Raw genomic sequence first — 23,091 nt, 5'->3', positions numbered from 1 at the left:
TCCTTGTTCAGTGCATGTTCATTGTCCGCTCTCATGTCCTACGTCATTATCTCAGTGGGTGACATGAGTAGACTCATACAGAGACGGAAAAAGGCCTACAAAGTCAGAGCAAACCTTTGTTTCTACAGCCCATCTATGTTGAGCAGTGAGCCTGAGAAAAGGCAAAATATTTCTGCTAGGGAGGGTTGATGGATGTCAGGGAGTCCTCATTCAACTACACAGAAAAAGATCAACACAAGGAAATTTCACTTCATTTCCTCAGCAACCAGTTAATGAGCTGTCTGGAGACTCAATTCCTCAATCACATCATGCAGCTCTTCCCAAGGTACTCCTATACTCCTAAATGTTGGAAAAAACCACTTAAAGAGAAGAGCACTTGCAGTTCCTTTTGGTTCAGCTGTGGCTGAAGCTCCATGAGTATTTTTGTCAAGCTTGTCAGTGTTTTTTTGCCCCCGTTCAGGGTCTAAACAAATCAGGGTGGATGAGAGAAGAATCTTAAATCATCTGAGTTGTTTTGCAGAGGTCAGTGGAAGACCACATGCCCTGGGTTTTTTTTCAGCAGCAGGGAAGGTTTGCAGTGATGGAGCCTAAAATATATATACAGGCATAAGTACATATATACATATTCCCATACACGTACATAAGGGCTACTGAATATGCCTCTTGAAGCCATAAATCCTTCTTCTTCCTGTTATTTTAGTTCTTTGTGCTTCACAACCCTGCAAAGGTTTAAAGGTTGTCAGTGAAACGACAACAATTGCAATTCAGTATCCACGCTCTTTGAGGAGACAGGACAGGCTGCTTCTTCTCAAAATTCCTCACTCCAAAGCCAAGAGCGCTGATGCCAAGGGCTCACATGGCCAGCATCACACTGCTGTGAAAATGACTCTGCAGACAATGTCTTGTGAGATTAGTTAATCACTTCTGACTAGGGAAACCTGTCTTGCATCAGAGAAACACTTCAGCATCCTGCTGAAGGTACGAACAGTTCTACACTGTTCAGTTTGAATCACGTGCAGGCGGCCTTCGCTCAACCTCTCTGTGGTGCCGGGAGACTTCTCTTGCCGGGTTGAATAGGAGTTGTCTCACTGTGCAAACTCTTTTTGGGTGTGATTTTGAGCCTACTTTTATTTTTTTCCACCTTATTTGTACTGCGTTTAAATTGCTCAGCTCCCTTAATCTTCCTGAGACTGGTTAGTGGTATTTGTGGGATCAAAATAAAAATGTTTTATTAGCCACAGATTTTAAAAAAGTTTCCCACCCTTAGCGATAATGTTTTGAAACTGCACTTGAAAGGGAAATTAAGGTTTGAATGGTAAACCTTTCTGAATGTGTGAATGTGGCAAAAAAAATGTTTTTCTAGATTTACCGTTTCAGTGCAGGCAAATGGCTGGTTGTACTGGGAAGAAGTCCAAGGAACCACTGTTGATAACACCAATTCTTACCCCACAAGTAATGCTGGATTTGGGTATTCTCTTGCGCTTAGCTGTCTGGGGTAGAAATTTCCCTCCTTTTTCTGAAAATGCTCTGCTCAGTTCTCAGCAGAGCAAGCCCTTAGTTGCAATGAAGATTGTGCTGGCCCTATTTTTGACCTGTTTCTTGGTTTTCCTCTCACAGTTTACATCTACCATCCACCTCTTTTCCCAGCCATAGAGCAGCTAATTACATGGAGTCACTTCTTTTTCCGTAATGTTCATTATGCATTAGCCAATACAACTCTCCCTTGTACAATTACCAACACTGTTGATGGCATAAATGTGCTGAGTGTAGACATAGAGCGTGGTTTCTTTGGTTTATAAAGGCTCTTTTTGCAAAGTCTTCACAAGGACTGAGGATATTGGATGAGATCCTTGATCCCATACCCAAAACTTGACAAAGACATCAAAATATTCAACATATTTTTAAATGGCACTATTACTGTTACCATGTTCCTGTAACCTCTAAGTGTACTGATGGTGTGAAACAAGAAAGAACATCTTGCCCAACATTTCTGATGTCCCTCTTAGCCTCCTCCAAAGTATTCCAAAATAATCTCTTTTCTTGTAACTGAATACAAAGTACAAGGGATGGATCCAGTATCACTGAATGAGAGCTCTCACTCTGGTTTTGGTGGGTTTTATTTCAGGTCCTTAAATGTAAAAGTGGTAGTTGGTTCTAAATGCTGAACATCTAGAGGACCACATCTTGTAGGCTGGTTTGACCTCATTTTAAACAATTACGTGGTCAATATTAATTATTTCGAGTGAAAAGAATGTATTGGTAAAACACCTGCAAAGAACACACAAAGGATTTGTGAAAATATTCTATCAAACACGGATCAAAATTTGAGCCAAATCTAAATGGATGTATTCTAATTACTGCAGTCCTGCTTAACATCCCAGAGCAATTACATGACACAGCACAAACAGTAAATAAGTAGAGCATTCCTCTTAGGAAATAGATAGAGCTTAGCACTGTTTCAGATGGTGTGATGGTCTAAAAGATAATGATCCCTTGGAGCATGTGGCACCATCTCTGGAGACCTTTAAGCAAGATGAATTGGAAATTAGTGTCAGGTAGACAAGATACCGCTTTGGTTAATTGAATCAGCTGGCCAGTCTGCTTGAATTTATGAGGTGATACACATCATCCCATATGCCATTCTGGAAATGCTGATTTGGAATTTATCACCAGTCTGAAAATGTATGGGATTATATGAAATGAAATGTCCTGCAACTCACTGCATAAATCATACATTTGTCAGCAGACTTTTTTTTTTTTCAATGTCACTTCTGTCTGTTTGAGATAATTTATTGTGGTAACATATGATGTGTGTTTTAAATACTAACTTGAAGCTGTCCTTCCCTTTATTTTCTGCTTTCCCTCCCCTGCAAGCTTCCATAGTGACTGTCATACAGCTTGTCAACAATGTAGTTGACACTATAGAAAATGAAGGTATTTAATTTTTTTTCTTTCTTGTTATGCAACAATGCTTCCCGTTTTCATTATGAAACATTCCAGCAGAACCTCACTAATCTACACTGACCAGTAAACCTGTGGTGGGGATGGGGATTCGCAGATCAGCATGTTCACCAGCAAACACAAAAACACCAGAGGGATGTACCACAAAATACCTGTGGGTAATTGGAGGTGGTAGAAAGGTGTCAAGGCCTTCATCCTCTTCTCTTCAAGTCAATGTTTTTGTTTGCTTGTTACTCCCATTGCCTTCAAAGAGAATAGCACTGGGTTGATAATGGAGCCAAATTATTGAGATTATCCTAGCTGCAGAGGATGGGGAACAGAAGAAGACAAAGGAAGGCTGTACAGTACCCCACACTGCAGTAAAGCTGGGCTATGTGCTACTGACAGATCCATGTGGAGAGGAACAAAGTGGTGGTAGGCGGATGACTGATTTCTCCCAAGTAACACAGTGTCAAATAGAAGATGTGTAGACAACAGTTCCATGGATGCCTTGTAGCCAGGCAGCCGTTGGCTCCGAGGACCCAATACTCAGCTCTGCTACTGACTCCCTGGGTAATCGTAGGCACATCATGTTACAAGTGATCTGGTTTCCCTACCTGTAAAAAAGAATAACATTGTTTTCCTCTTCTATAAAGCACTGAGGAAATGTAATGTATCCAAGATAAGCATTACTTTTATTTATTTATACAACTTTTATCTTATCCCTGGGAAAATGGCGACTCGCCATCAATTCATGTTATCCACAAGTCCAAAATTTAATCTGTCTTGAGCAAATTTAAGGCAGGTTTTGCAGACTTCAGATAATCCAATCTGAATAATGCTTAAAGATATAAAGTAAATTCCTTCTGTGAAATGACTGCATTTTTTCCTGAGCCAGTGTCATGGTAGTTTTGAGAATAACTTTTGCTCCTAGCTAGCGATGGCACTTGTCTATGGTATATTTGCTGATTTCCTGAAGTGTAAGAGTGCCATTCTTCTGGCTATCAAATAAAATTAATTAGCCAAGGTTAACTGAAAAAGAAAGTCCTGCTGAAAAAGTAAGAAAATAATGCTGAAAAGAAAGCGTAGACACTGTAAATGGCAATGACTTCCTGAAGGAAAGCTTAAGCAAACACATTGGCTCCCCATAATGCTTTACAGGCCAGATAAACCCAGTCTGGCAGCAGTTTCAAGAGGTTGTCACTGAAAATGCTTTGCCCATTTCCCAATTCTTTATGCGAAATGTGTGAACCTTGCATACTGTTGCAGAGCTGCAGGAGGATGGGGCTGCTTCCCCAGGGACTTGCTGGAGATTGTGTGAGTCAGCAAATTAGTGAGGTTCTCCTGGATCCTGAAACTACACAGCTCAGAGGGACCTGATGCATCTCAGATGCAATGTCATTACACTGACCAAAATACAGCAAAATCTGCTTTACAACAAAGAAGTGAAGAAGGAGAAGAGTGGTTAGGGCCGGTTCAGACACTGCTGCTAAGCCTGCAGAATAGTATTCTCTGCCCTCGTCTGTGGCTCAGCCCTGGATGTTAAGTGCTGTAATGCCATAAAGGTGTATTTATCTGACCAGACCTTTTCTAGCTATGCAGTCCGAAGACCTTGCCCAGTGACTTCTTGCATGAAGCCCAATAACATGTGGCTGAACAAGAGCATTTCATCTAGAAAATGCTGCAGCTTTTTCCCTGCTCTTGTCTCACATAAAACCTCTTTCCTTGCTCTCTTCCTCACCCCTGCACCCTATCCATACTGGAATGCCTCCCTCCCCACGAGCTAGCATGGCAGTGCAGGTGGGAGGTGGGTGTGGGGTTGTGGGGCATTGTAGTTGGTGGCCCCATTAAATGGCTTTGTATTCTATTCTATTCAGGTTCTTATACCGTGCCCATCACCATGGTATCTGAGCCCAGGTGGGCCCAGATTTGTTTGAACCGGCCCTGAGAATGGTAGATTCTTATTTTTCTGTTTCAAAGTGAACAAGTGAGAGAGAAATGTACTTTGCAATTATAAACCGTAGAGACGGTAGATAGCCCTTTTTGTATTAAGAATTCTAGCTCTAATGTAATTCCATATCTGTTCAGTGAGGGTAAATAAATAAGATACAATAGAAAAGGAATATAATACACGACATAATCATTTCTATATATATGTCTGCATTTGACTGGGCAAGCTTGTCTTGTATGCTAAAATAAAAAAAAAAAAAAAAAACAATTAAAAATCCTATTAAAACGACACCAAGGCAGCTGTACTTTAGAAATATGCATGCAGAGTTTTCTATTTTCACATGTAATACAATGCTGGTAACAAGCTGAGTTACCGGTTTTTACTTTTCACTTTGTATCTGACAGTGTCTGTTATGGATCAAGGACAGAACTACAACAGAGGTGATTTTTCTGAGACACTTTCTGCCTGTTGGACGGGGCTGGTATGGGCAGGGCACCAACTTGATCTGTTTTTTTTCTTGAACTGCTTCACGTGTCCTCTTTTGTTTGAATTTTGTTGGGTTCAAATGCTGCATGGGAATGGTCAGCCACTGCTTTTATTTCAGGATCCAATTTTCAGTCAATTAGGTTATTTGCTTGCACACCCTTTCTTGTAATAAAGTCATTGGAGGTGGAAGGGAAGACTAGACGTGGTACCATAAGCATGCTGACTTAATTAATAGATTTTTTCAGATAACTGTGAAAAGCATTAATTCTGAGATTTTTGTCATTTTGATTTCTTGGCCTCATAGTTTCTAATACAACCCAGTAGCATCCTAAAATGCCTGAGAGTCGTCCTGTTGTGTTTCTTTGCTTATTAGCATCATAATAGAATTTTTTTTCCTCCCCTGCCCCTCTGGTCAGAGCATGGCTGACCTTTGTCGATGGCCTGTGGCGCATGCTGTGATTTGAACATGCTGTGAGGACTAGGAGGCAACTGCATGCAGGACCCTTCATTAGCAGCCCCATCCTAGCAGCCCCATCTTAACAGAGTGCTGTGGTTCTCTTTCCTGCAGCGTATCATTGGGATACCTCTGACTGGATGCCAAGTGCTCGGTTGTCCGATATTGAGGAAGTGCCCAACTTTGAGATGGCAGATGGAGGCTCAGCTCATCATGGCAGTACGAGAGAGCTGGAAACAGATTACTACCTTGGTGGTTATGACATTGACAGCGACTACCCTCCCCCTCACGAAGAGGAGTTTTTAAGCCAGGACCAGTTACCACCTCCTCTTCCAGAGGATTATCCGGACCATTATGAAGCCCTTCCACCCTCACAACCAGTCTCAATGGCAAGTACGCTCAGCCCTGATTGCAGGCGACGGCCACATTTCCACCCCAGCCAATACCTCCCTCCTCACCAGTTCCCCAACGAGACGGACACCACAGGGTCTCAGACTGGGAACGAGTTTAGTACTTTTGCTGTTGGCCCAAGCCAGAACACAGAAAATGTTAGTGCAGGTAAGATGCCCTTATCCTTGCACAACTCTCTAGATGCCTCCTCCTCTGATGTCTCAGCCAGTTGTGGCTTTGATGACTCCGAAGTAGCCATGAGTGACTATGAAAGCGTGGAGGAACTCAAACTAGAAAATGTTCACATTCCATTTGTGGAGACCCAGCATCAGACGCAAGTGTAAAGGATGCTCCCTTCTTCTCCCTCCTCTTTTTCTTTTTGTTTTTTGTTTGTCATTTGGTCCAATTAATAGTATAAATATTGAGAAGAATTTTGCTGAATGTGTATCTATATATATTGGGAAAGGCAAAAACACGGTATAACCCACTATTAACTTGTTCACAAATGATACTGTATGTGCAGACAGGAAGAGATCAATTATCTGAAGTATTATACATTGCAAAATCGTTACAGACAATCTGGAGATTATGTACCTTCTATTTATTAGCAAGAGTAAAACTCAGCTTTTGAGGCAGGGAGAACAATAACAGAAAAGTGATTTCTTTCTCTCCCCTAAAGTTTGGAATTTTTTTTTGTATTATTAAAAGTGTTACGATGTTATGATGTTATGATCTCCCCACGGTGTTAAGGAACTGGTATCGATCATTCCAAGGCATATTGTTGTACAAAATTTTATGTAGCGAAAGAGTGAAAGCAATTGATTGCAGAGGCTGCTGTATGCAACAGGTCAAATGACTGAAAAAGAGAGCATTTACAGATTGACCTATCAAAGACAAGCAACCATGTATTTTTCGATAAATATTTATCTGTACTTGTTTTTCTTACACAGCATTTCATTCTGTTTCATGTGCATATAGAGCAACATGTATACAGCATATATTTATCCAAATTGGCCTACATTGGTTGCCATTCTTTAAAACCGGACATCAGGGATGTGTGCATAACTTCACCCATGAAGACTTGGAGAAATGTCAGAGTTTGACCTAGTAGTAGCCCGGCTTTGCTCCAGCTGCATATGCTTAGCTTCCGTGGAATGCAATGTACACATGTATGTGAAAACATCAGGAAACATAACTGTTTACAAAGCACTGCTGATTTTATTGAAATTCCTTGCTTGGGCAATGGCCTCTTTAACAGCAGGCATTGTGCTACAATTATTGCAGTAAAATTAGTTGCAATTCAGTTGCATATAATGCTACTGTAACCTCAAATAGTTAGCTTAATGTCATTTGGCCCATATCCATCCTTAGAGTTTATGGAATGAGTTCTCAGCTGTTGTAAACTGACACAGTCAGTGGAACTGCACAGATGGGCTGCAGCCAAATATCCAGCCCCAGATTTTCCAGTAGATGTGTGATTTTTTTAGGATTTGAGGACTTCCAAAGGTTGTCTGCGGACTTTAGAATATTGTGGGATGAGGAAAACCATGGCATCAGTATGCTTTCATGCTTCCCTCGGCCTGATCTGAGTAAATGGCCTGAGCAGTAAAGTGTGATATGGAAATATGGGATTTTCACTCACTGTATTAAAGCAGATTATACATATCCTTTGCTTGGTACTATGGAAATGTTTTTACTGCTGCATTTTACAGCATCTGTATACCTTACACGGTGAATATGAGTTTGCAGTCTGCGTTACTGCTGGAGTTTCATCCATGCCTTTCACACATAATCCAGTCATTCTGAAAAGCTGTTGAATACATAAATCATTGTTATAGATGAACACATTCATTAACAGATTTCCTCTGCTGTTTTCCATGTCCCGTCTCTTGGTCAAACATCTTAACAGAATCGTTTCAGTAGCTGTATTACAGGGCAACATGGTCTTGACCAACTTTGAGTTTCACTCAAAACTAAATTGTGGATCCTTTCTTAACGTACAGGAATTGTTTATTCACAAATTCTCCCCTTCCACCCCCCCCAAAAAAAAATTAATAGAATGTAATTTAAATAATTGCAGCTTGTAACACTTTTAATAAGGCAGGATTTCTGAAATTCTCAGTGTAGGTATGATATGTTGCTGCTTCCCTCCAACAGCTAATATAGCTGTGAAAGATTGGTATAGATATTTTCTTTGTGATCATGCAGCAATTCTTCACTAGAAAACAGCTCATTAAACAGGTACATGAATAAATTCAGCGAACTTTCAGAAAGACTGTGTACTGCACATACAAGTATTATTAAGTACTTGTCTACAAATAGTTCCTGTCCTTTGAATTTATGAATGTCACTTGGTCTTTTCAAAGTGAACATGCTTCTGTAACAGTGATATATTCTGAATGTGCTCATGGTATGTTTCGGTCCCTTTTCCCTGCTACTATCCCCATGTTTTCAAGAAGAAAAAAATACGGAAATTTGTATCGCGATTGCAAGGAACCAAGGGATTTGCCAATAAGCCATGAAATGGGTTGGCAAGTCTAGGGGCACAGATAGAGGATGATTTGCTTTGTTCATGAAATCTATATTGCAGGAAGGCAGGTGCAATTAGGTGGATGTCTCTTCAAGAGTAGAAACATCTCAGTTTGAAAAATAAAGCTGCAAATTTAGCTGCAATTTTAAAGCTAGTATGACTTTCTGAGAATTTAATGCTCTCGTAACATCGGGCTGCAGTTTACATGGGGTTTGCTCCTGCTCAGTTTTGGTGTGAGACATTTTTATCCATTATACAATTGGTTCTGCTCAAGCCCCAAGCTAGTTATGAAGTGTACTTTTCATCTGTTTTCTGTAGTAAAAATTCTTGATTAAGATAAGCCTGAAATACCGATATCAAAACTTTACTGGGACATATCAAAAGTGCTCTGAGGGAAAACAGTATGGGAACCTAGCAATTGCCATACAAAAAAAAAAAATCAATGGTTTTTACCAAGGTTGTTGCCTCAGTAATATATTGTTGGTAGTGAGTTTTACTAGTAAAATATGCATAAATACAATGTATAGTACATTTTCTGTTTTGATGTTGTTGCCATTTCATTCCACTAAGCATCTACTTATTAAACTGCTGTTGGGAAGGTGCCAAGGATCACCCATCCAGCCTTCTCTGTCTCACTCATGATTTCTATACCTCAATATCTCCCCTTCCAATCGAATAGGCCTAGTCCATCTTCAAACAGATGCCCCTCTCTGAGTATTGGTACTTCTGTGGCCTTTCTGCTTTTATTGTGGCTCTTTTTGATAGTGATAAGACCCAAATGTTGACTGAAAGTGAAATACCTCTTAGGGAACAATATTTTCATATTAACATCTCTCTTGTTAATCAAAGCCATTTTATGTTCTTTTTAATTAATGCTCTGGGCAAGCCATAATGTCCTAACATGGACTATAACAACATTTTCATAACCTAATGTAAGAATTAGTGTTGACATTATTTCATCCAAGATATAATTCTTTTTCTACCATGCGATGCTTTTTATATTGCTGCTGCTGTCATTGCCAAATCCCTGGTCTTGTTAGAGCATCCTCTCACAGCTCTGCTTATCCTATGTGTCTGTATTTCAGTTCACATTCCTGTAGGTGGCTCCACTAAACGGTATTTTCTTTTGGAATCATCTGTAGGAAAGGTTTTCGTAGACTTAATAAAGTATGTTCTGAGTGTCAATAGATTATAACCTTTAGGATCATGAGAGTCTTTGCTTTTTGAAAAAGAAAAAAAAAAAAACAAAAACAAAATAAGTAAGAAACTTATTAAAATGCAAATACATCTTTGGATCAGAAACCACTGACTTTGCCAAAGGTGCATAAGTCTGAGTAAAAGGGTGCTTGTTGTCTGCATTTTGATAAGGTTGAGAATGTCGTGCCCATTGACAGCCTTTTTGATAACTCCGGCAATGGAAAGAGCCTTAAAGTAGCTAACAACTTACTTTATGCTGCCAATACCACATTAGTGGCCTTGTGCAAAAGGAGAAATTAGGCTTACTCACCTTTCTCAAATATGTTAGGTATTTTGCTTTTGCATTATAAACATCCTATTAAAAAGAAAAGCAAAAAAAAATGGAAACCCCCTCACAAAATCTTAGATACTGGATGTGATTACTGTCCTGAGTCAGTATCTTGTAGTAGGACGAAGAGCCAAAGGTGATACCAAGGAGACACAGCAACATATCCATCCCATGAGGCCAAATGGACCACCCCGCTAGAAGATCACCTTAAAGTTGTCTTCCTATAGGACCCTCGTAAAGGACACAGCTTAGGAAGGCAACCAGGGAGATGTTGCAGTGCAGAGATGCATTACCGTGCTGTGATTTCAAGGCAGTCAAGCTATTTTCCTAAAGCTTGGTGACGTCTTTGATCTTGAGTTTTCCCACGTGTTTTCTTAGCCTATAGTTGCAATATAAGGCTAGAAGGAGTCAAAGGCTTTTTATTACTACTGTTTCCCTGAAGTCATGAAGTTGTGTGCTCCATCTCTCAAGCAGGCTCACCCCCTCTGCAAGTCCCACAGACAAGTTGAATTTTGGTCCTGAAATATATTTTGTCACCTTTTCTAAATTCTCTAGTGTAATCTGAAGTAGTGCTGGCCTTGTTGTATTGTTACCCTCTTCAGTCAGAAATTCAGAGTAGGTGCAGTGCAGTGAGGAAACACGTGCCACTGAGATGCTGATTACTGGGAAGGTAGCAGCCTGCTATTTCTACGAGTCAGGTGGGTGGTAAACTTTGAGAATATGACATAAAAATTGTTGCTCTTGGCTCAATATAAATTCCATTGTAAAGAAAAATGAAGGCTGGGCGGGAGAAATGGTTAAGAATGCAGCTTTTCTCTTCATCAAGTTCCTGCTTGAAAAAGCTAAATGGATGGTATAGTGTATCCTTATAGCTGTTAATAATTGCAGTGATGGCAGAGAGAGCTGAAGGTGCCCTGGACCAGTTCTTCTAAGCTTTGTTTGAACACATAGCATCCTTAATAATGGAGAAAACCAGGTATTTAAAACAAGCACTGAAAGTACATCTGCACTTTGTTGGTATTTTTTGGAGCTATTCACTGAGTAATAATGGACATTTCATAGGTTTCCAACAAAAGCATTCCATCTTCACGTTCATTCTCTGATGGTTTACGTCATTTACCATGCAGTAAAACTGTGCTTTTTGCCTGTTTGCATCTCTGTTACTCTCAATACACCAAACTGTGGTTTGAACATTAGAAATTTAGATTATTGCCCATTATCCATGGCTTTTAGCTTGTGTTTCATAAACTTGACATTTAACACCTCCTTTATCAGAAGGGCCATTCAGTTAGTAAATTAGCTGCATCATCCAAGGGATGGGTGGATGGGGAGGAAATGACATTTAATTCATTTCTTTATGTAATAATGAAAAGCAATAATTGCAAATATGTGGTATTACACAAAGGCCATAAGTAATCTTTACCAGTGTTAAGAGTGCACTTGAACTGTATTATAGAAAGAGATCGGAGCCCTCAGAACTGTAGCGTTCTTTTGTCGTAGGAATACCTGAATTGCTGTCATTTAACAATGCAACGAGCCCATACTGCCGCTTTTCAGGAAGTGACAAAGGTGTTTAGGAGTGAAAGCAGTTCTCTTTAAAGCACTGTATCAGAAAAGATTGTCTTGTAAATTTTACCTGTCACAAGCAGGCTGGTTTGTAAAAGATGTATGTTTTGGTGTTTTAAAAAGTTTATAAAATAATGTATATAATGGTTTCAAGTTACCAGGCTTTTGTAGATATTTGATGCCAATCAGGTTGCTTTAATTTTTTTTTTTGTTTGTTTGATATAATTCTGAAGAGTCATCAAAGTTGGTTTAAAATTTTAAGGTAACAGCAAAAAAAAAAAACAAAAAACAATTTTTAGATTTGAAAACTTTTTAATCATTTCAAAATGTACTGTAAGTTTTCTTTGGATTCAGCTCTTTTTGTTTAACTTTTTTCTGTTTTTAAGAAGATGGTTTTTATTGACTTTTTTTAAATGAATGTGTTTTGCACAAAAAACTGGAGATATGATTTTTATGCCATTTCAAGTAGGTATTCTGAGATGTCATTTCTCCCATGACAAGAAATTCAACCTTATGCAAAAGGGAGGGTTTATCACTTTGAGTGGGTATAGTCCTTCATCTGAAAACTGATTGTTCCTTCATTATTGCTGTTGGCAGTATTGTCTTGTGTTCTTTTGCTATAAAAACAAAACAACAAAAAAAAAGTGTACAGGTTTGTAACTGCCAAAATTTGCTAAAGTTGATGGTTAAAACAAGTTTTCCAAGTAAACAAAAAGAAAAGCCCAGCTGTGTTGACTATTTCTTGGGGTTTCTCCTACTTTAAAAGTAGGGAGCAAGATAAGACACAAGGTCTACAAGGAATGTGGCATGTCATTGTCTCTGTACAGGATTGCAGGAAATGCTACTTTTTGGATTCTTCAAATTGATTTCATTTTTACACAGAATCATAGAACCATAGAATAGTTTGGGTTGGAAAGGACCTTAAGGATCATCCAGTTCCAACCCCCCTGCCATGGGCAGGGACATCCCACTAAACCAGACTGCCCAAGGGCCCATCCAGCCTGGTCTTGAACACTTCCAGGAATGGAGCAGCCACAACATCCCTGGGCAACCTGTTCCAGTGTCTCACCACTCTCATAGTCAAGAAATTCTTCCTGATGTCTAGTCTAAATCTGCTCCTCTCCAGTTTATACACATTGCCCCTCTTCCTATCACTACAAGCCTTTAAGAACAGTCCCTCCTCAGCTTTCCTGTAGCCCCGTTCTGGAAGGATGGTACTGGAAGGTCACTATAAGATCTCCTCTGAGCCTTCTCTTCTCCAGGCTGAACAAGCCCAACTCACCTCAGCCTGTCCTCATATGGGAGGTGCTCCAGCCCTCTGATCATCCTTGTAGCCCTCCTCTAGACCCATTCCAACAGCTCCATATCCTTCTTACATTGAGGATTCCAGAACTGGACACAATACTCCAGATGAGGTCTCACAAGAGAGGACTAGAGGGGCAGAATCACCTCCCTCGCCCTGCTGGCCACACTTCTTTTGATGCAGCCCAGGACACGGTTGGCCTTCTGGGCTGCAAGCACACATTGCCAGCTTATGTCGAGCTTCTTATTGACCAGCACCCCCAAGTCCTTCTCTGATGGACGTGGCAATTCTTCTGTAGGGCCCCCTACATGCATTGCATAGCTCTCTTGCTAAGAGTTGCTTAGCTGGTGTGTGTGTGCTGGTGTGTGTGCGCTAAGTCAGTTGCTGAATATAATCTACATCCTCAAATGTTGTAAAAGACATCATCACATCATGTAGACAGTGAGCTTCATCAGTTGAGACAATTTCATGGGACAATCCAGCTGTCCTGTGTTAGTTGCTTAGCAGGAGTACAAGGGATGGGTACACAAAGCAGCATCCTGCTATGGATTTCTCCATTATCCAGTGTCATGGCTGGCGGCTGGGATCAGCTGGGACAAATTCAGGTGGGAAATCTCAGGTGTGTAAGCACTGCCTCAGAAAAGAGCCATCGTTGTGTTAGGAATGATGCTCAGTCTGCTCAGGAGGTTGCATTCAGGAATGCCACATTTACTTCTCCTTCGTTACATCTGTTTAACTCAATAGCCTAAACTTCCCCAGCTGCGCTGGACTGAAACAGGGCTAGCCCAGCTGCAGTGTAAAAAGAAGGGGAGATGTTTCTTCCAGAGCTCTTTGAATGCCCTGCCACAGTGCAGCCAGGAGGACAATTCACACTGCAGGGGGGAGGGATGCTGCCTGCAGCATGGTATCCCATTAAAACATGTAAGACCCAGAGCTGGCTTTGAAACAAGCCCATCAGCCAGGGCACAAATACCCTTTATGGCCATTCCTGAAGCAGAAGGTTAAGCTATGGAAACACAAAACATCACCATCACAGTCACCATCAGAAGTCTCTCTTCCCCCAAGAATTCCTCATTTTTTTTCCTAGAATGGATGAGACCCTTGCTTTAGCCTATTTCCTATTTATTTTTCTATTTCTATATCCCGAGTTGTAGAGGAGCTCTTCTTTCCACCTTTTCCAATGGAGTTTAACACAGTCTCAATGAAGTATTTGTTGCAGCAGAGGTCGCATGGAGGTTCACCAAAGCTCACTGGTATAGTGAGAGAGAACAGAGCAGTATACAAGGAAGTAAGACTGGAGAACATTCAAGACTATCACCTTAAAATTCTTACCTTTGTTTAATGTCCAAAGGAGAGAAAGGGAATGACACCGGTATTTCCTTTAGGATGGAAAAGGTGAGAACTGAGATGGCAAACAGGTTGAAACACACATATGTGTCCTGTGAAAAATGGAAGCACCACCACTGGTTGTCCCCTTAATTTGGGCCAAAAATAAGCTATTTCTTCTTTCCAAGTATTACAGTAACAGAGTGTGTAAACTTGCAGGGTAATCAGTCCAGCATGATGGGAAACACCTATCCCCAGTAACACTGCAGTGTAGCCAGGGAGTAAAAAGTCACACAGCAGCAGAAGCCATTGTGGTCTAAAACTAAGAAGATAACATGTAATGAGAAGAAAATGAAAAGGAACAGACACTGAACCACAGCTCTAGCGATTTCACTAGACCTGGGTTTTTTTTTTTCACACAGTTGTTTTTTTCTTTATTTCCACAGAAACATCTGTAATTCAAAACAACATGGAAATTAGAATTAAATCTGTGGCATTTCCAGTCCTTCAGAAACACTTGGGTCCTGTCGCACTAGTCTAAGGATCAGTCATCTCCATGTAAAGAGAGAGATTGTCCTTCCTATCTATGAATGTATTGATTTTCAGATCAAAGACTTTTTCCTGCTTAGTAGCACCCTTCTTGCTTCCACTTTTCCTCTCACCTGCCCTCAAACCTCACCGTGCAGTGGAGGAAAAGATCAGTGCAATGATCGTGGCTTTCTCTGCAGTTCAGAGAGCGATTTAGAAACCCCCTACCTCTTGTCAAGCAGGAGTCACATGCCTCAAGGAAGAGAGGAGAGGAGAGGAGAGGAGAGGAGAGGAGAGGAGAGGAGAGGAGAGGAGAGGAGAGGAGAGGAGAGGAGAGGAGAGGAGAGGAGAGGAGAGGAGAGGAGAGGAGAGGAGAGGAGAGGAGAGGAGAGGAGAGGAGAGGAGAGGAGAGGAGAGGAGAGGAGAGGAGAGGAGAGGAGAGGAGAGGAGAGGAGAGGAGAGGAGAGGAGAGGAGAGGAGAGGAGAGGAGAGGAGAGGAGAGAAGGAAATTGTAGCAGAAGGTAAACTTAGGGATCTTCCTCTTAGTTAAACTCTTTGAGGTGTATGTTCTCCCCAGCAGTAGCAAGGGTCTTTCTGTACATTTGTTTAGCTCATATCTGCAGTTAAATTTGCTTTTCTAGGCTTCCAGAGACAGTTCCTACCAGCACATGAAACCCTCACACTCCTCCTTCTGGAGTGGAGGAGACGTCATCTAGCATAGAGCTCCTTACATGATCCAGACAGATGGAGATGTGGTGACCAGCCCCAGGCGGGAAAACCCTACAGTGTCCCTAAGGCCACTGCCACGTTCTTTATGGGTGAGATATGGCCAGAGATGACCAAATGCAAGCCAATTAAGGGAGTCTTAATTCACAGGCATATGAGTTGAGTCCACTGCCAATTTGGTATGGCTTTTAGCTTCCAGCATCTTTGGAATAACTTTCTAAAACACACCTAATCTGAACTCCCACTAGAGCAATTGGACAGCCACTGGCAGCTCCTGTGGGAGATGTGTTCCAGTACAAGCTAGGGGCAAATCCAACAAGCTCTGTGGACACAGCTACTTTGAAGTTATTGCCTAGTGAAGAAAGAAGGTACAAAGAACCAGCTGCACAGAAGCTGATTCCAGCTGTCCCACTTGGCTAGTTCTTGGCTTCCTCAGACATGTCATGAATCACTTTCAAGAGAGAAATGCTGCTGTAAACTGGCCAAGCAGTGAAAGCAGCTGTCTGATACAACCTACTGAGGAGTTATGTGAGAGCGTTTACAAGGCCATTTATACAGAGAATAAGAAAGAGAAACTGTGAAGACAACCTTTTTTTTTTTTTTCAACTCTCTTTTTATTTAAAAAAACACAGAAAATTAATTGCATTAATTACTGTTAACACAATAAGTTGATCACATCTTTAAAAAAGTGTGTGAGAATTCAAACAGCACAAGTATTTTGGCATTAATACACATAAAAAGTGGTGTGCTGGTTTTGTTAAGTTCACTAGGTCACTCCTGTTTTTTTCAGTAACTTCACAAGGCCCTTCTGAGAATGGGGCATTTGTAATCCAGGAGCTGGGCCATTACCACTGCCTAAATAGAAGCACAGGAAGGTTTTCTCCTGAAATTGTTATGTTACTTCTTGTTAGGGGTGAATTGACAAGTTGTAAGGATACCAAGTTTCGACTATTCACCATCTCATTTATAGCAATGCAGGGTTTCTATGCATCTTTTTGGTCAATGATTAATACCCGGAATACCGTGGCTGCTGTCTGCAGGGCTTCCAGTGCAAAACAGATTGCCTTGTGTTTCCTTCCCAGCAAAGACCACGATGCAGTCAAGGGGGGAAGATTCCTGTCAATCTACCCTCAGAGACCTACGCTGGCCTTGCCTCCACTTGATCCAGTCATCCTTCGCATCAAGTACCCAGAATGCAAAGTCATCTAATCTATTGTTAATGTCTACTTTAGAAGGACAGTAGCTGAGATGTTATTTGTCTTCGGTGATCATTAAGGATTCCAGATGATAAATTCAAGCATGAACTTCTACTTGGATCCTATGGATTTCACCTCCAGTACATAATTTAGTATCAGGAATCATTGTTTCATGCGATTGTTTTAAGTATATTTACTCATACAAGAGAGAAATTAGCAAACTGGAGAGAAGTCAGAATGGAGCCATTAATAGGGTTAGGGGCTAGAATATATGAGATATTGGGAGAATTTAAGAGACCAAACTGACTTTGTCATGTGATTTATCTATTTCTGTGCTTTCTGTCCCAAGAAATAAAATATGTTTTCTATTCTACTGAAATTCCTCCTTTGCTGTGTATATATATTATTTGCTTTTCATTAATTATTAGAAACATAATTATATATAACATATATATATAACATATATAACATATATATTTTATTTAGTAGGTCCTCAGAAAATTACATTGCATCATCTCTGCTTACTGTTCAGTTTTAGTAGTATTAATGAATGCAAACCTCAAAACTATGTTACTTTATGAAAAAAAAAATGTTATTCCTAAAGCAAGAAGACAATGTTCTGATTAGGGCCTGGTTTCCATTTCAAAGTTTTGCTAAGAGATGCTGTCTTATTGTCTGCTGTTGAAAGTATCCACACATAGCAATACTCAAGTTGTACACCAGTGCCCCTGAGACAGCAGGGAGACCTTCTCAGGACTCAGGGTTAGTAAGGTTGACAAGAAACTCAGTTTGTCTTCGGTCCCTCTCTTAAAAACATGGAAGATCTTAGGAATGTTGCTTTCTCCAGTGGCCTACAGTTATGAACCAGTTATTATAGGTTCATGAGTTTCTGAGACCTCACCACTTTACCAAGTAACCTGGCACCTCTGGTACCAATATCTCTTTCCTTTAGGCTGAGCATAATATAACTCTGCCTGAGCTGCTGTGGTTGGTCCCGTTATGTTGCACTGGGTTCTGACAGCCCCAAGACACACTAGAAGGAACTTGGATTTTTGTTGTCATCTCTGCTAGCACTGTAAGTATTCCTTGAATACTCTTTCCTTGAATATTACATCCTGCCTAGCTTTATTCTAACCCAAAAGATGTTACATCAAATTATTATTATCCTTACTGTTTAGAATATATTAGAATGAAACTGTATAATACATAGTCCTTTATAACCTATTCCCCTGTGTAGTGTTACTGAGTCCAATTTTAATTACATTCTATTTTCAACATATAGGACGAAAAAAAAATGCTGTAAACTATTTTGTCCTTAAGGACAGGGGATTGGGTAGTTCAGTCTCTGTCAAGAGTAATTGACTATTGACTAGATCGCAACTAACTATAATCAGAGTTTAGATACCTTGCTGTCCACAGACACCTACATTTAAATAAAATTACGGTGGGATTTGGTTGCTTACATATAGTGCTCTAGTGTCATTTCAGCTGACAATTATCCCTAGTCCAAAGTCTGGAAGGACAGATCAGGCATAAGACTATAGATCCCAAATCTGGCAGCCTCATACCTACATCTTTGACTTAGAAGACTGCATGTTTAGTTGTCTGCATTTAAGCAACTGATTCAGCACAGCTCTCCTTGATTAGCTTATTTCCCTCATTCATCCTATGCTTTTCCTGCTTGAAGGGTAATTGAATGATAGTCACTGTTTAACTGGCAGCACTGCTGGGCTGCAGATGCAGGTGTGTGGTAATTCAGAAGTCAACAATCATCTCCTTGCTTCCTTCTTCCTTGCAATTTCCATAATTCACATTAAATCAGACAATTTTCACCCAATCCAAAAGCATTGGCCATGTCCATCCAGTTCTATGGCTGACCTTCAAACCCTACAGTATACAGTCTGACAGTCTATCTGTGTGTGTAGAGTTGCTGTGTTCCTCATTAATATGATAAGAAGGTTTCGAAGATACAGACACTACATATTAGTCTGCTCTAAACTAATACGGGCAAAACTGGAGCTTAGCTTGAATGAGGTCTCAACTACAGAGGTTCTCCCTCTGTACTCAGCACTGGTGAGACCGCACCTTGAATACTGTGTTCAGTTCTGGTCCCCTCACCACAAGAAGGATGTTGAGGCTCTGGAGCGTGTCCAGAGAAGAGCAACAAAGCTGGTGAGGGGGCTGGAGAACAAGTCTTACAAGGAGCGGCTGAGAGAGCTGGGGTTGTTTAGCCTGGAGAAGAGGAGGCTGAGGGGAGACCTTATTACTCTCTACAACTACCTGAAAGGAGGTTGTGGAGAGGAGGGAGCTGGCCTCTTCTCCCAAGTGACAGAGGACAGGACAAGAGGGAATGGCCTGAAGCTCCGTCAGGGGAGGTTCAGGTTGGATATCAGAAAAAAATTTTTCACAGTAAGAGTCATTGGGCACTGGGACAGGCTGCCCAGAGAGGTGGTCGAGTCGCCTTCCCTGGAGGTGTTTAAGGAACGGGTGGATGAAGTGCTTAGGGACATGGTTTAGGGAGTGTTAGGAATGGTTGGACTCGATGATCCAATGGGTCCTTTCCAACCTTGTGATTCTGTGTGATTCTGTGTGATTCTGTGTGATTCTGTGTGAACTAAAAACCATGGGAAGACAGATATGTGCAGCATTTAGAGTTGAATGAGGCTGACATAACTGGATGAAAAAATACCAGCATTATAAGGAGGAATAAAGTTACAGAAGTTCATCTTAAATAGTTTAAGCATCAGACTTGTAGTATTAAATGAAACAATCTTGAATCATCAATCTAGTAAATATGTTTCCAGAAGAGCATAGAATAGCTGTCGTCTTGGCTCAATCTCACTCATAAAAATGATCTGGAAACGTATAAAAGTCTTTGTTTGTGTAATTACTATCATGTGAATGGTAAATAATTATGTAAACTGGTTGGTTATACAGAACAGAATGGAGCATACAGGAAATCAGGACCATTTCAGAAGGATGCACTTTTTAAAATAAAAGCAGAGTAATTTATCTGAGACAAATGAACACAGAATTCTACAAGTTAGAGGAACAGTGAGCTGATATTATGTCTCAGTAAAAAGAACTCAGAAATAATAATGTAGTAAAAAATCTCTTGAATAAACACTTTAAGTGTAATGGTAGGAGCTTGATCTATGGCTGTGACACTATCTTTGGCTGCATAAGATTGGAAATACCAAATGGGAGCAGGGTGCCCATATTTCCAGCTTTAGGAAACTCATTCAAATCCTCACAATTCAAAAAAGGGATGTTGAAAAGCTGTAAAGCATCCAGAAAACTGCAGAACTGATTTGAGAGCAGGGATAAAAATTTTACTGACAAAAAACAAAATTGGGAGCTCTATTTATTTAGTAATCAAACGAAGGTTAAAATTACTAAAGAAAACAAAAAAATGTCTATTTCAGACTAGACCTGTAGTAAGGGTGGGAATTAACATCTAAAAATCACTTACTTATAGCTTGGATTGAGTGTCTATCACAGCTATCTTTAGATCACTGTGATGTTAAACCTGTCTGTCCATAAGCCAGTCTCCACCTGTCTCTCTAAAAGCTAAGGTGTTGTTCAGACAAAAGTCAGAGAACTGACAGATCACTCAAAAAGGTAAACAGAAAGCTAGTCGATGTGTTCAAAATCTATGCATCTCATAGAGAAGAAAGGAAAGGTCTGTGAGATACAGAAGCTCCTTTGGTGCATCTGAAGAGACCCCCCCAGAAAAGACTTGCAAGAGCTGCAAAAGTGCTGAACTCTAACCATTAAGGGAGAGGGAGTTGATTTATGAGCACTAATTCATCACTAGTAATACTTCTTTCTTGTCTCACTATCCACTTTTTTTCTCTCTTAAATTGTATTTTTAATCCAGACTTGTTTCAATATATTGACTGCAATATCAAAAGCAAAAGATTTCCAACAACATTACTCCAAAAAACTTTCTGAGAGAATTTAGCATTTGCAAAGGAATTAATCATCATGCACTCTGTAGGAAGAAAGAAATTCTCCTCCAAATTGTCAGGGAAGGTGTTTTTTCCTTTTCTTTCTTTTTTCCTCTCTCTTGTTTGCTTTGGTTTCTTGAGCCAAAGATGTTTTTGACACTAGATCACTGCTTTGACGTGGTTTCTTCACAGGAGACTAATTTTAGGGAGCAATAGAGTTTATCATGTGGAGAATTACTCACTGTTTACAGGAACTATGGAAGAGAGAAAAACTTCAGGTTGTCAAAACTACTCAACAGAAGCTCTGACTCCAAATGTTTTAGACAAGAAAAAGGGCTCTGGCATGTTCCCATACACAGATACGTGAAGAAGGATCACGGCTGCACTCTTGGCAGCAAGAAAGACAACAGCGTAGGGACTTTTAGCTAGGTCTTCAAATTAGAATACATTTTGCACCAGTGCGACAACGACATCTTGAGATTTGTTATAGGGAAAACTGTTGTGTCAGGTGTTCCTGCTGCATCCCACAGAACTACAGCACCAATTGCTGTGCAAGTGCTCACAAAGCGTGGATCTGCTGGAGGGTAGGGAGGCTCTGCAAAGGGATCTGAACAGGCTGAACCGCTGGGCTGAGACCAATGGCATGAGGTTTAACAAGGCCAAATGCCGGGTCCTGCACTTGGGGCACAACAACCCTATGTAGTGCTACAGACTAGGAGAAGTCCGGCTAGAAAGCTGCCTAGAGGAAAAGGACCTGGGGGTGTTGGTTGACAGTGACTGAACATGAGCCAGCAGTGTGCCCAGGTGGCCAAGAAGGCCAATGGCATCTTGGCCTGTATCAGAAACAGCGTGACCAGCAGGTCCAGGGAGGTTATTCTCCCTCTGTACTCGGCACTGGTGAGACCACACCTTGAGTACTGTATTCAGTTCTGGGACCTTCACCACAAGAAGGATGTTGAGGCTCTGGAGCGTGTCCAGAGAAGAGCAATGAAGCTGGTGAGGGGGCTGGAGAACAAGTCTTACGAGGAGCAGCTGAGGGAACTGGGGTTGTTTAGCCTGGAGAAGAGGAGGCTGAGGGGAGACCTTATTGCTCTCTACAACTACCTGAAAGGAGGTTGTGGAGAGGAGGGATCTGGCCTTTTCTCCCAAGTGTCAGGGGACAGGACAAGGGGGAATGGCCTCAAGCTCCACCAGAGGAGGTTCAGACTGGACATCAGGAAAAAAATTTTCATGGAAAGGGTCATTGGGCACTGGCAGAGGCTGCCCAGGAAGGTGGTTGAGTCACCTTCCCTGGGGGTGTTTAAGGGATGGGTGGACGAGGTGCTGAGGGGCATGGTTTAAGGAGTGTTAGGAATGGTTGGACTCTATGACCCAGTGAGTCCCTTCCAACCTGGTGATTCTATGATTCTGTGAAAGACACTGCCACAATCTAATGGGCCTCAGTGACAGAAGGCAGTTTCTGAATTTTGCATAAGGGTGAATAAAGTCAGCTATGTATATGTTTCTGAATTTCAGGGTTATTGCCTCTTAAAAAACTCAATATGGCTTCTCAGGATTTGGAAGAAGATCAGCTACTCATTTAACATGTATGTGTTGTTAAGAACTTGAAAGCTTACAGACTAACAATGCATCCTAGTTCCATCACAGTCCTGAAAAACTTAAAATTCAAGATGCGTATTTTAAGTTACGGCTATACAATTGAGTATAGCCAAGTCAGAATGCCTTAACACACTTTTTAACTTGTCTTCCAACAGGATGTCAACACTGCTGCTCTTTCCAGTTGTGAAGTAATGTGCAATAATTTAAAACTCTATGAAAGTGTAATCAAGTAGCTAGTATGTGACAGGCAATACTGAAATAATGTACGTTGACTTACACATCTCAAACTTATCCAGTCCAAAAAATGACTCCCATTAAATGCTTTGCTGTTGGTTAGCTGCCTCAATGGCAATCAAAAGAATCCTTCTCCCTGTTGATTTAGGACCCTTCTGAATTCTCCCTCACATCATAGAATCACATCCAAGGCCAAAGATGGAGACAATGTACCCCTACACCTTCTTTCTTTATTTGCCAAGAAATGTACTATGCATTTTCTCCTATATCTTCCTGCCTTCCTTCCTGAATCACTGCGCAACTTGACAGGCAAACAACAATTCTCTACCAGCCAAGGAAGTAGTGAGGTAGAAGCTGTCAGTTCTTTCCAGCACAAAGACATCTCCA

The 23,091-nt window shown here is 40.9% G+C and overlaps 1 protein-coding gene across 1 annotated transcript in view; it reads left to right on the top strand.

Annotated features, from left to right (window-relative positions):
* FAT3 (FAT atypical cadherin 3) overlaps positions 1-15,252 on the top strand; it is a 423,022-nt gene extending 407,770 nt beyond the window's left edge. The window contains exons 26-28 of the mRNA XM_054088271.1: positions 2,875-2,934; positions 5,296-5,331; positions 5,946-15,252. Coding sequence (XP_053944246.1) covers positions 2,875-2,934; positions 5,296-5,331; positions 5,946-6,565 — 716 coding nt within the window. The 3' untranslated portion in view covers positions 6,566-15,252. The remainder of the gene's footprint in view (positions 1-2,874; positions 2,935-5,295; positions 5,332-5,945) is intronic.
* Positions 15,253-23,091: the final 7,839 nt, after the last annotated feature.

The sequence above is a fragment of the Cuculus canorus genome, chromosome 1, assembly GCF_017976375.1.
Source record: "Cuculus canorus isolate bCucCan1 chromosome 1, bCucCan1.pri, whole genome shotgun sequence".
NCBI classification, from domain to species: Eukaryota; Metazoa; Chordata; class Aves; order Cuculiformes; family Cuculidae; genus Cuculus; species Cuculus canorus.
Note: the sequence above shows the minus strand (reverse complement) of the source record. Positions and strands in the feature narration are given on the sequence as shown.